General features: G+C 40.3%; 1 protein-coding gene across 2 annotated transcripts in view; it reads left to right on the top strand.

Annotated features, from left to right (window-relative positions):
- Positions 1-13,308, top strand: part of CHCHD6 (coiled-coil-helix-coiled-coil-helix domain containing 6) — a 109,229-nt gene that overhangs the window by 55,716 nt on the left and 40,205 nt on the right. For both annotated transcript variants that reach the window (XM_066558049.1, XM_066558048.1), the window contains one exon: positions 1,412-1,482. In XM_066558049.1, coding sequence (XP_066414146.1) covers positions 1,412-1,482 — 71 coding nt within the window. The remainder of the gene's footprint in view (positions 1-1,411; positions 1,483-13,308) is intronic.

Here is a 13,308-nt window from a genome sequence, read left to right as displayed (position 1 = left end):
ATTAATGATAATTTGCTGGTAAAATGCATTTTTGAAGTGGTTAGTCCTCCATGATTCCTCAGTTTAAATCTGTCTCCTAGGTCAAAGTTTGAAAAGTAAAATCTGTTCTGTGTTTCTTCTGGTATGTAACATAAATTCAGGCACTAAAGATAAAACGCTTAAATATAGCACCTTGAAGCCCAGGTTCTGAAAACCTTTATAAACCTTTCAATTAGCTGAGCTTCACACAACTTCAGAGATACAGGCAGCTGTTATCCCTCACTTGCAGATGGAAAATGGTGACTTGCCCAAGATTGCACAAGTGGCAGAACCACTAATAGAACTTGAGTTATATCTGTCCTTTCCTTTTTCCAACCACTGAACAGTATGTGTTGGCTCATCATGTGCAGGACCAGCTGCATTTATGGGAAAATAAATGAAGAAGGGCAAGGATAGTGTTCTATATAAAATGACCAAATTTGGGGAGAGACGAGATAGCAGCTCGAACTGGCCCTAAATGAATAGCTGTCCTCGCTTTCAATACTATTTTGTCACTTTTTTTTGCTTGATTATTGCATATTTTCTGCTTGTGCCTTTTCAGAGTAAGAGCCTTGCAGATGAGCTTTGCATGAGGCGGTTGCCAGTGGAGTCCAGAAGCTTTGCCTAAAGCAGCTTTATCAGCAGCTTAGTGATACAAGACCTGTAGTGCACTCACTGAGGGAGTGCAGCCCTTCCCTCCTGCTGGTTGTGCCTGGGAGGCTCCTCAGTGCAGCCCAGAGGAGGAATTCATCCTCCACATTCAGTGACTGAGCAGCTGTGAGCTAAAACTCTTTCTGTGCAAGTTCAGGAGAATTTAATGCAAACCTCTTAAGCCCTGCAGCAAGACACTCAAGCCTCTGTATGGCAGCGCCTTAACTGAGACCTGATACACCTCCCTATGTTGTTAGAAGGGAAACAGGCTGCATAATTTTCTTTTAAAGAATAAGTAACATAAGTAGAAGCACTGAAATGTAAAATGGATTTTCCAGTGCTAGCAGCCAATTTTGATACTTGCATGTCAGTAACTTACAAGATCCTTCACAGCAATTAATGAAAGAAGAGAACAAAACATGATCAAACTCAAAATAGCTCTGTGCTGGAAACACCTTGTTTTTGTGGTTACATGGAATAACCAAAGCTCATGGTTGGTTGGTAGTGACCTTTTCCCCCTTTTTCCTTTCACAAAAGTGAGCCTTGGAATGAGGGATGTGTTATGGCCTTGATACATTTTGTTGAAAATAAAATCAACTCGTAAGTATTTCTGGCGTTCTTTGAACTGAATATTCTGTTTGTTGTTGGAAATTGTTATTAATTATAGAAGATGACTTTGTGACAAGATAAGATCTGAGATGCCTTTAATTTTTAGAGCTGAGCATTCTATTCTTTGTTTCAGAATGCAGAGATCTACAAGATGACGTCCGAGCAGTATCAGGAGGCAGCCACCAAGGCAGAGGAACGGATAAAGTGAGGACCCATTTTTGTTCTTTTCAGCAGTTCCAGTTGCATTCCATAACATTTTGTGTGTACCTTCTGGATGTTCCTGTAAACAGAGTGTGAAGTTACCTCCTGTCAGGTACTGAGGGGGCTGAGGAGGTGCAAGCTGGCATCTTCTCTTTCTGTGCTAAGCTTGCAGAGTTTAGTATAAAGTTGATAGATCTTGCAAGGAAGGATGAGGGAGAAGAGAGGAACTTTAAAAATTAATATTAAATAGGAATGTTTACTTGGGTTTTCAAAATAGCAATGGAACATGTTTAATCTGTTCTAACTTTGACCCATTGTACTTAACCTACAAACTGTTGCATTGGGCTGGTGCATGGGGGTAGGAAGAATGGCACCACTTCTAAAGTTTTCATTGTCCAGGGGAAAAAAGATAAACAGTCTAAATCTCATCCCTGTTAGTTTCAAACTAGAGTTGTAATTTTCATGAATGCTTTCTTAGAATGGGTGCAATTATTTTTCTGGTCTTTTTTATTTGCCTTAGCACAATAAGTGGACCTTTAATGTTGCCTTTTTACCGTGAGCATATCTAGTGTTTAATTATATTTGTATTTGTCAGTAGTGTTATATAACTTATTGTTCCACATGCACTAACAGCTGCCCAAGAAAAAATATTTTCTATAATTCTTAAATATTAATGAGGCTAAAGCAATTACGCTGTCAAGAGCAGCACTCGAATCTCAGTTGGGTAAACAGTTGGCCAACATGCAATAAACTGGAGTAGCAGCATATGTAGTCCGGTTGGGTCCAGTCCAGACTCTACAATACTTAATTGCATAAATAGATAATATAGTAGTGATGAATATATTAGTGGGGTGTGCAGTATATTGTGCTGTCTTTATTTAAAATTATGTTTAACTGCCAAAGCGTCACATAACCTGTTGTAATTTCACATTTTTGTTTGGACAGTCAAGCAATAAGTTGCTAAAGAAGCCAAAACAAGGCAGCTAACACATTGCTTGCATTTCCATCCTGTTTTCCATAGCAGAATTTTAAATTCTCTTTTAAAATAAAATTTAAAAAATTCATAAGACATAACTTTCTTATAGTTTTTGATCAATGGAATCTTTTCTTGGATTTGCTTCTGCAAATGTGTGATCAGTTGTTGTGAACTTGTGTAGTGGTGATTTATCCTTGTGACTTGGTAAAGGAAGTAATTGGGACCTGGGATTGTGTTCTTCACTTACTAGTACAGGCTGTAACTACCTTATTTTTTATAGGTAGTCTGAAGGTTGGTTCCTGATGTTTCAGTTTCCTTCGGTCTGTTCTGTTTCTTGTGGAAACGAAGACTGGTAATGTAGGAAACTCAGGAATGCAACCATTTCTTGCAGAGGTTAGTGGCAGAGACCAACACAAATGCTAATGAATTCCTTCTTTCAAGATTCAGAGAGTGTGCTTGTGGTCTCTTAAGGGTTTCTTCCCCTTTCCTTTGAGCCTTTATCATCTAACAGTCCCTGGCTTCTGGCCTTATTGTACACTGCTCTTGAATTTGATGGCACTGTGAACTTGAGCCATTATAAAGGGACAGATTCCTTGAGCTGTCTTCTTTGCAGCAAAAAGAGACACCTGCCCTTATGTGAATTTTGTGTGAAAAAATAACATGGCTGGGGATATCTTGAAAAGGGACAAGATGAAAATGAGGGTGAGGTTGAATATCTTGCATTCTAGTTCTTCACAATAGAAATTGCCAGCAGTAGCCAGGATTGCACTGAGCTGAGCTTTGGAGTTCATGGTCTGGGACTGATAATGCCCCTTGATAATTGTACATGCAGGAAGAATCATTGCTTTCCCCCATCAGCCTGCAGTGTTTCACTTCCATCAGCATGCAGTGACCCTTTCCAGATTGTTGCTCTGTGTACAGCACACTGTACAAACGCTCCTGAAGTGTTTTTGTGCCTCACACCTGGATCATGATAGGCTGGGACAGGGTCAGGGGAAGGTTCCTTCCTACACTGGCATCCATGCTCAATTGGTAGGACTTGAAGTCTGTGAGTTGTGAAGTTCTCTTTTTAGGCATCCTACATTCAAGTCTTTCTACAGCCTGTTTATTGTAATAGCCTACAAGGTCCTGGGACTTCACTGGAAGGAATAGTTTGCTTATCCTGTTTTGCACTTTTGTATTAGACATACAAGCACAGTTGGTGCTAAGATAGGTTAGACTGATTTAGCAGATCTAGTTCTTTGGTTCACAGGAATAAACTGACACTCCTGCAAAATTATGTGAAATGGAATTTCAACCAAAGGATGAATGAAGTACAGGTCTGCCTGTTTCCAGTGCTGGACTATGATATTACCTTAAGGAAAGGAAACCAGGAGTGGCACTTTCTCCAACTGCAGAGAGTCCATTTCCTTCACCATAGTGTCTCTTCCTGAGCTTCTGTTATCCCTATTACACTGTGAAGACCTGCCCCTGGCACTTGTGCCTTGTAAGACCAGTCTGTATTTGTTCTCTGCCACTGTGTATCAGCAGAGCTGATGGAGGAAAAGGGAAATAGGGCTGTGGCTCTTTCCACAGTGAGTATCTTGTTTTTCAGAATCTGTGTCAAAGCTAAGAGAAGAAATAGCTAAAACAAAACCCCAGTGTTTTCTTGGCATTTAATGACTGTTGTAATTCTTTTATCAACACTTACAGCTCTGCACAAGTGGTCAAGCATTCCACGGACTGTTTCCACTCCTTAGTGATTGTCAAGCATTGCAGGATTTAGGAATATTGTACACCTTTCCACCAGTGACCCTTCACAACATGCCTGAGAGGTAGGCAAGTAAACCTTCCTGTCTCCCTTTGTATAAAAACAGAAGTGAAGTACTTAGTGCTGAGCTTCATATTAAATCACTGACACAGTCATTAGCTCTTGGTTTCCACTTCAAGGCTTGATGCCTGCATGGCCTGACTTGTGCAATGGACTTTGTTCTCATCTCTTCACCTGAAGCCAGCCTGCTCTCGTCTCCACATACCTCCTATCAGTGTCTCCTTCTCCTTTGTTCTGGGCTCTGTCCAACCTGTTTTATTTCCTCCCAGGAAAAAGATCTTAGCAACAAGATACCACTGAGCACAGCTTTCAGCACCTTAAGCAATTTGCCCTTGTTACTTCCATGCTGTGGTGAATTGGACAGTTGCCATGGACATATTGTCTCAACTATGTTGTTATAATTGATGCATTGTTATTTTTCTCTTTTGTTAACCAACAGAATTAAAGTCAGGGGACCTAGAACTTCCCCTGCCTTCTTTCCCTGTTTAGCAAACTGTGCACATCAGTAACCACCCACAAAGGAAGCAGCGTGTAAATAAAAAGCCAGTGTTCCCCACCCTTCCCTTCATTCCACATCCTTTTCTCAGTGTTCATAGAGCCATGACTCAGACTGGGTTTAGAGAAGACAACTTGCTAATCCCCTCCCTGCTACAGAGAATAAAATGGCATTTCATTCCAAGCTGTATTAATGCACTCGCTCCAGGGATAAAGCAGCACTCCCAAAAGGCAGTGGCCAAATTTTCTTTCTGTTGCGTTGTCTTTGTCTTCTTTTGAGTGTTACATTTAGATTAGCTTCTGAGGATTAAATGTTATTACAGTCCCTGAATCTGTTAAGGGGAAGGAAAAAAACATCAGTAAAGAGGTTATGGCTTAGTGCAGCACTCTAGATTTATCCTCAATATGCTGGTTTGGGGTTTGGTTTTGTTTTGTTTTTTTTTGAGGGTTTTTTTTGTGATTTATTTTCTTTTGTGAAGGTTGTCTTATCACTTTTAAAAAAAATTATTTATTTTTGTAGTTGTTACTTTTGGATGCAAGAATTGGCCTGGGTGGGGGTGTGACTCTAAAAGGTAAAGCTGCAGGAGTTGGGTGAGGGGATTAGGAGGCTGTTAAAAGATAAAATTGTTCTGAAGCTGAGTTTCCCTCTGAAATCTCCCTATAGCTTTCAGAACTGTTTCTGAAGCTGCTTACTGATGACTCTGTTGCTTTGCATGTTGTGCTGAGAGGACTGCATATGCTTTGTGCTGTTATCAAGGAATGCATAAAGAATCTCAGTTGTTCTTATCTTGATGGAGATCAGCTGTAAAGCCAAGGCAGCTTTCCAATGGAGAAACTGCCAAAGATATTTACTCCATGTAGGACCTACTACGTGAGAGTTTCATTTAATGGTCCTAAGATCTTTAAACTTAATGGACATGAGTATTTAAAGTGATTACATTAGAGAAACCAGCAAGTAGTAAGTATCCTCCTGGCTGAATGTGGAGTAGAAAACCACACTGACTCAGTGAGGGTGGGGGAAGAAAGGTCATAGATGGATTGTCTGCTGGCAACAGGGAATGTATGGCTTGCTTTCAGTACTCAGGAAATAAAGGTTTTATTGAATTACACAAGATTTTATGAGGCTAATGGCCCCTTAGTTAGAATGGCAAGATTAACTGGAACCTAGTGAAACTACCTTCTTTTGTTTTTTTATGTAGATATGGAAAGTTTATAAAATAGTTATGTGAGTTTATATTGAGTTTGTTAATCTTGAAGTCTACTATGAGGCCTTTGGTATTTCAACAGAGGACTGTGCCCAGGAGACAAGGTCTGAAACAGTATGGACAGTTGTGAAGCCAAAGGAGAAAGGTAAAGGCATCATAGTTTTCAAACAAAATTGCTCTGGGATTTCTCCTATCATTAGATTAGATAAATGATTAATTTAGTGTTGAAATTAAGAACCTCTCCAACAGGGATTTAAGAGTTTTCAGGAGTAAGAGATTGATTATTGCTGAAGCTTATCCATAGCCTTACCTCAACATAGTCCTTTTGTGCCCTGCAATGATGATACCTTCACCAAAATTATTTGACTTCATCCCAGTCCTGTTCTTCCCTTGGTGCTTGGTTTGTGCTAGCTGTTCCTTCTTCTGTCTACACTGAGTCTGTTTCATAATCTTCAAATAAAGAGACGGGTTATTAGTCAAAGCTTTTCTGTTTCTCACTTTTATGAAGTTGCTCTTAGTAGGAAATTAAAATATTCTCTAAGAGATTATAATGTATGAGTTTCCTCAAATTTATTTCAGAAGAGGGCAAAAGTATATGGGTGAATTTTGACTTTGTGTCATTTTACCTGGTGTGCATTTTACTGAAAGAAAAGGTTTCTGGTCACTTTCAGTTCTGCTTCACACAGTTTTTCACTCATTACCTTAGGATGTAAACATTTTCCTTATGAATTCTGGAAGGCCTATTGCTAACGAACTACTTGTACCAGTGCACTGATTTCCTAGCAACATATATTCCCCTAAAGCTTTAGGAATATGGTATGTGGAAATAGAAGTTGAATATGTGCAGTGGATTTGCATAAATTTTCCAGTTGGGCCAGATTATTCTTTTTTGGAACCAAATTTTAAATCTTGAAAATTTATTGGATTGTGTGCTTTATCCAAGCTGTTGAATGTTCTTTCTGAAGTTCAGTTCTTGAGGATTACTAAGATGCTGCTTCTAAATAAGATTTTTGTTTTGCCTGGTTAGTAAAATGAGTAACATTCAATCTAATATTCACAGTATTGTGTTTCCTCTCATGCGTGATGAGGGATGAGTCCAATGAACTGAGGCTGCAGTTCTGTTAGCTCTGAAAAACTGGTGTCTCTTCAAAACTGCAGGAGCATTTCTTCACTGCTACGTTGGTGGAACTTGGGCATTTATAAAATAAGATCTGAATAGCAAGGACTCAAATAGCAAAGGAAGAGGTGCCAAAAACTCCATGTAGTCTGTTAGGGATGTTTCTGTTGCTATCGATTTTTACAAGAAAAGCACTTGTTTTCTGTAGTAATATTGCCTTTATAAAGCCCTTAGATCAGGGTTTGTTGGCAGGCCAAATCCAGATTGTTTTCAAAAGCATGGATATTTGTGCAGCTGTTAAAACAAACCTCAGTCATACTTTGTGCATCAGAGGACATGAAATATTTCAGCTCGCAGCTCTTTATTGTGGAGAATACAGTGAAAATAAAAGCAGATCTCTGCCCTCACATTGGGAATTGCATATTCCAACTTGTACCATGGTGAAAGCAAGGTTTCTCCAGATTTCATAGTATCTTATTATGTATTTACAAATAATGGCAGATCCATACCAAAATCCAGAACTTTTTGTGCCTTTGGCCTTCCCCTCCCCTTGGCTTGAGTTGGGAAAGGTGTAATGAATATTAATTAATGACCCAGCTTAGCCTATTCCTGCTGTGTTTTTCTGCCTGTCTTCAATGTGTGTGTGGTGTAGTGTGCTGGTGGTAGTGGTGTGGGGCTGATCTGTAAAGGACTGAGGTTAAAGTTGTCTGGGGAAGCTTTCCATAAAGAGTGGTGAATTAAAGATGTCAGAAGCAATAATGCCTGAGAAACCACTTGTTACCAGTGAATTAATGACTTGTTTGCTAATTAGCAGCCTGAGGCAAAGTTGAGGTAACACTCTAACAATCTGGTCATTAATTCAGTTGCAACCGATTTCAAGGGCAGTGTTGCTATTTTGAACAGTAATTGTATTCCTGACTCTGGATTATACACTCTGTGTCCTTGCTGTTGAGTCAGTCTCCTCCTGAAGTCTTGGAGGGATGGTAGAAGACACCAAAGGCAAGTCCCAGCTGGGGAAATTTCAGGAAATAGTTTGTTATATAGGTCAGAGCTTTTATATTTTTTTCTTCTGAGGAAATAAGGACTGTGGCAGGATTGCTGTGGACACCTTGCATCGTGGTGATGCATCTGCACAGAGGAAGTTGGTGGTGTTTAATGCTAAACTGATGAGAGATTTAAGTCCATTTCTCCCTCACAGAAGAGAAAAACCATCTTTGCCATCAAATTGGGCTTCAATAACTTTAATTTATTATTTATTTATTTGTATGATTTTTGCATTTTTCTTGTTAGTCCTGGCAGTTGCATGCCTGGGACATATACTACCATACCAACTGCAATTCAAACTAATTTGACCCAAAAATCTGGCGTTTGGAAGGCAGGAGCACTTGTTCAGGGATGGCTATTGTTTCCCTGGAGAGAGCTGGTCAGTGTTGTGCTGACTGCAAGGGCCACCAGCAGCACACTGGAGCAGCTTCAGGAGTCACCTGAGGTGCTTCATGTGCTGTTCTCCAGACTTAGAACCATGTTATCTAAATTGTTTTCTATAAAGTTTTTTTCTGTTTTCTGAGGACTTCTTGAGTTACAATATTCACTTAAAAACAGAAACAAAGAAGCAAAACCCCCCAACCTTCCCCCAAAAATGGACTTGTAAGACTTTTTGTGCGTGCTTGCTTTGAAAGCACCATTATTGATGTTCTCTGAGGGATGAGTAGCTGCTTAATGGGGATCTTTGCTGAATCAGTGTTCAGAATTGCACAGCTTGGTAAAAGGGGGCACTGTGGTTTTGAAGTTTAGAGAATGTGGGCAGAAGCAAGGGAAATTTTTTAATAAGGTGAATGTTTAGCTTCAGATCCCACCTGAACTTTAACATTGGCAGCTTCAATCTCCTCTCTAAATTTATTTTGGTATCTTTAGCAGGATGTGCCACTCTGTCAGTGCACAGTATACTAATGGACTCATATTTTTGTCCATCCCTTTGTGTAGTGTGAAGTAAACTGTAGGAACCTAGTGCAGTACCCAGTGGCATTTTGGAAAAGTGACTGCTGTTCAAATGGGTAGTCAGGGTTTTCTTTTAAAAAAAGAACATTTCATTTGCAGTGTGACATTATTATAAGATCATCTCACATAGGAGACATTTACTGAACCTGCTGCCCCTCATGTCTTGTGGTTATATGAAATCAGCATATCACTTCTTCAGTTATCTTTTTTTAGAAGACTTTTGAGGAAGGTATTTATTAGACCAACAGTTTCCCAACTAATTCCCAGACATTATAGCACTGTCACAACCCATATATTCTTAAGGCTTGTGCTGCATATCTTCTACAGACCGCATACCTTCCCTTCCTGACCTGAGATCTTAAACAGTTTTTAGATGATGTTTTTTATCTGAAGAAAGAAAATCCCTATTCGGGTCACTTGCTGGGCTGTGTGTTGTTTTCAGATTCAGTTATTGCTTGCTATATTGCTTTTCTGCCTTGTGGGAGCTGAGCCAGCTTCCTTTCTGATTCAGAGAACTCCTTCCAGCAACAAGATTCTGACTCATTCCTGCTTGGCTTCCAGAGACTGTTTTGCTGCTAACTTTAGGCTCTTCATCTTTGCTAGTCAACTTTTAGTAGCTTGGCATCTTTGGGAAAAAATGGTGCATGGCTTTGTGGGCAGGAGATCCAGTTCTGTTAACTTCTGTATCTCTTGGCAAGTGAAGGAAGAGGCAGTAGTTTTCCTTTCATCTTCCAAACTGGCAGTTTCTCATAGCTCAGTATTCTACCATCATAATCAGTAAAGAATTTACATCCAAATGTACATTGGAATTATCCACTTGTGGGGAAAAGTCTCTCGTTATTCTAAACCACTTGCCATCTGCCATGCAAAATGCTAATAGGGGTGATTAGTTATTGCATTTGCAGGTTCAGTAAGATAAGGATAATAGTATTTTATATGTTTTAGTTCAGTTTTTTGCTTATTGCTACCCTTCTGCTCCCCCAGAGACCCACAGCCCACCACCACAGCCCCAGTGCCTGCAGCTTGTGGGGTCTAAGGAAGCCAGTTAAATTTGGTTGAAACTGCACTTGGCAGAACTCAGTGAAGTATAAGTGAAAGTCTTTCAGGATGACCCATTGATCAAATGGGAAATGACCACTTGTGTGTGGGGATAAATCATGTAGGAGGACAGGGGAGGTTGTGACACTGGAGTAAGTCAGATGGAGAGCTGGAACCAGCATTGCATGGGTCACACAATCTCTTTGCATCAATTTCGTGATGGAAATGAAGAAGTTGTTGTTGATTTCCAAAATTAGAGGTTGTTACAGAAAACTGCTAGATTTTAGTCACTTTCAGCATCAGTCTGTATGTTCTAGAGTTTGGGTTTTTTGTATGCAGTACAGTGACACAGCAAGTGGCTGACACTTGAGACTTGGGCTTCTGTGGTAAGTTGTGTTCTCAGTGATAGAATCTAATTACTTACACAGAAGAAGATTTCAGAACAGCTTCTGCCTGTTTGTGATTGGAAGGAAAGGGGGTATCTGTCCTGGGAAGAACAAGGGTGCAGTGAGTGCATGAACTCCAGTGGGGTATTGGGTGGCGATTTCAAACAAGCTGTCAAAACAGGAATTGAGATTGGGAAGTACTTGAGTGACAAATTTTTTAGGATCACAGAGTCACCCAGAAACTCACAGTACTTTAAAATATTCATTCATTTGGCACTTCATGAACAATGTATGGAAAAACAGAGTGGGGTGACCTGTTATTAAAATGCAGCTGTCAAGGGGAGAAAGAGAGAGGGGAAATAATGCAGGTGTGCAGGAGTGTGCTGCTGACAGTGTGACAAGGCATATGAGAAGGATTTAGACAGGAATACAGCAGATTCAGCTGAAATTTGGGGGTAGCACCCCTGTTCTTCTGAAAATTGTCATGAGGTTTCACCTTTTCTTTTAGCCTGTCCCCTCTTGCTCTAAACTGTGTGTTACTTCTGCAAGCTTTCTATTCCACCTGGATCAGTGGCAAAGCCTGATGAGCAGTGTTTTGAGTCTTTTGATCTTGAGGCTGATCAGAAATACTTCCTTCCTGATCATATTAGTTTAGCCTCATGAGACATGCAGTTTGTTTACACTGTGCTAGGTTATGTAGCTTAAACATTGCTGATTTTTTTAGTAGAAATTTGGATAATCTATTAAGCTTCTTCCATCTCTTATTTCCCTTGCCACACAGCTGTAACATAGCTCTTACCTCTTCCATTCAAACCACGTTATCAAGCTGATGTGCAGGATCAGGGAATCCCATAGCTTGTAGTGAGGGCACAGTGCTTATGATAGTGCAGCATCCTGTGCTGAAAGTTAGCTTGCCTGGCTGTTTGTTCTGTGCTGATGAGTTTGTTATATGTGAATGAAATACTTCAATTGTGTTTAATTTTCTGCTGTAAGTGTCAAGGATGCAATAATGAGAGAGAATGAAACCTTTCTATGTGCTGTGTATTGCATCTGTCTGGAGTCATTTCTTTGGGCATGTTAGAGAAGCCATCAGAGCCAACTGCTACCCAAGGGAGATGCAGTTTTACAGGTCAGTTAACCACCTATTGGGTTTTATATATGTAGAGTGCAGCCTGGCAGCACACCACATTTATGTGACCAAAGCATCACTGAGCTTAGTCTGATATGTGTGTAATGGACCCTGGATATATAAACATACTAAGCAGCTATACAACGTGTCTGATTCCTTCCCAACATGCAGAAACTGCTGCTGTGTGCCCTAGGATTTACTGGCAGTGCTGCCCATGCATCTCATTGCTGGTGTCTGGGGCTGTCTCTGCTCCAGTGGCTGTGGTGACTAATGTGGTTTGCTCAAGTTGGTTCAGACACTGGTCTTAGTCAAATAATGCAGCAGAAAGCAGCTAATCCAGTCACTGGATTTTGTGGCCCACAAGAAATTCCAGATTGCTGGCCCATTTAGGTTGCTGCTTGGAGCTGTGTGCTGGAGCCAGCTACTTTTAAGTTGGCTTGTGAGAGACCTCGTGTATCTTTGTTTATCAGTTTCTGACCAGAGGTATGAAAGTGTCTGAGTTTAGAAACCATCAGCTTCTACCTTGGGTTTTTTTGTTCAGCTTGAATGGTTTCCCAGAGTAAAATGTAAAAAGAAGATCTTGCTCTTAACTCCATCTGGAATTGCTGTTCTTCCCAGTAAAGCCAGTGATGGTGTGTTACTCACTGAGGAGTTACTGATTTTTGCACTAGGCTAAAGAGCTGCCAATTCCTAAAGCACTGAAGTTGCATCTCTGCTTGGGTAGTCTGATCTTCAGCTGGGTGGAAGGACCAGCAAATTCATAGACTTTTTCCGGCTTTCCCTTGCTTTCCAATACTGAGTCTATAATTCTTTCAAAAAGGGAACCTGTCAGCAGCACCTGAGTAGTAGCCATAGTGCTGTGCTTGAAACCTTCTGTCTCTGGGTCTGTATCCTGATGATATGGCTTTAATTGCTTTTTGCAGTGAGTTTGGGTGTTTGTCTTTGGAAACTGTTGCTTCTTGATTAATTGATGGACATTGAGACCAGCACTTCTCCTTCTAGTGCAGTGCTTATGACAGAAATCCTCAAAGTACCTTGCTTTAACCTCCCAGACACTTTGTACTTCTTCATGGGGTTTATATCCATGTAGGAATGAATTTGCCAAGACAAATGAATGCAGTTATTGACTGAAGCAGCTGTTACCTGCTGCTATTGAACAGTTAGGAGAGAGTTAAGAAGAAAACCTCTTCTGAGCCACTAGATTGGCCCTGACTAAGATGAATGTCTAATTCACTCCCAGCGTCCTTACTGCTGCCAGTAATAAAAAGCTTGCTTCACATATTCACCCCACTGCAGACGTTTCTCTTAAATTAAATATCAAGAGGACATATAATAGCACGATTCCACGCCAAGCCAATATTATCAGATTGATGTCAGCAGTGATAATAGAAGAAGGATAAGTTGATGAGATTTCATTTATTAAATAAAGTAAGGGGAATTCAGAGTGATAGAAAGGATTTGGTAACTCTCGGTGTCAAAATGCAGCAAGATCGTGCTCATTCTGTCTTACCTCAAGGGATAGTAGAGAGAAGGATGCCCTTTGCTTCATTTTAAGAAAACCTCTCCCTTCTTTTCTAGCCAAAACCTGATTTAAATCTCTCCATGGGAGGGGGAGAGGAAGTTCTGAAATCACAGATTTCATGTGTATGTAGCCTTCCTGCCCATTGCACACTGA

This window comes from Molothrus aeneus, chromosome 12 (assembly GCF_037042795.1).
Source record: "Molothrus aeneus isolate 106 chromosome 12, BPBGC_Maene_1.0, whole genome shotgun sequence".
Taxonomy (NCBI): domain Eukaryota; kingdom Metazoa; phylum Chordata; class Aves; order Passeriformes; family Icteridae; genus Molothrus; species Molothrus aeneus.
The sequence above is the reverse complement of the archived record's forward strand: the minus strand, read 5'-3'. Positions and strand labels throughout refer to the sequence as shown.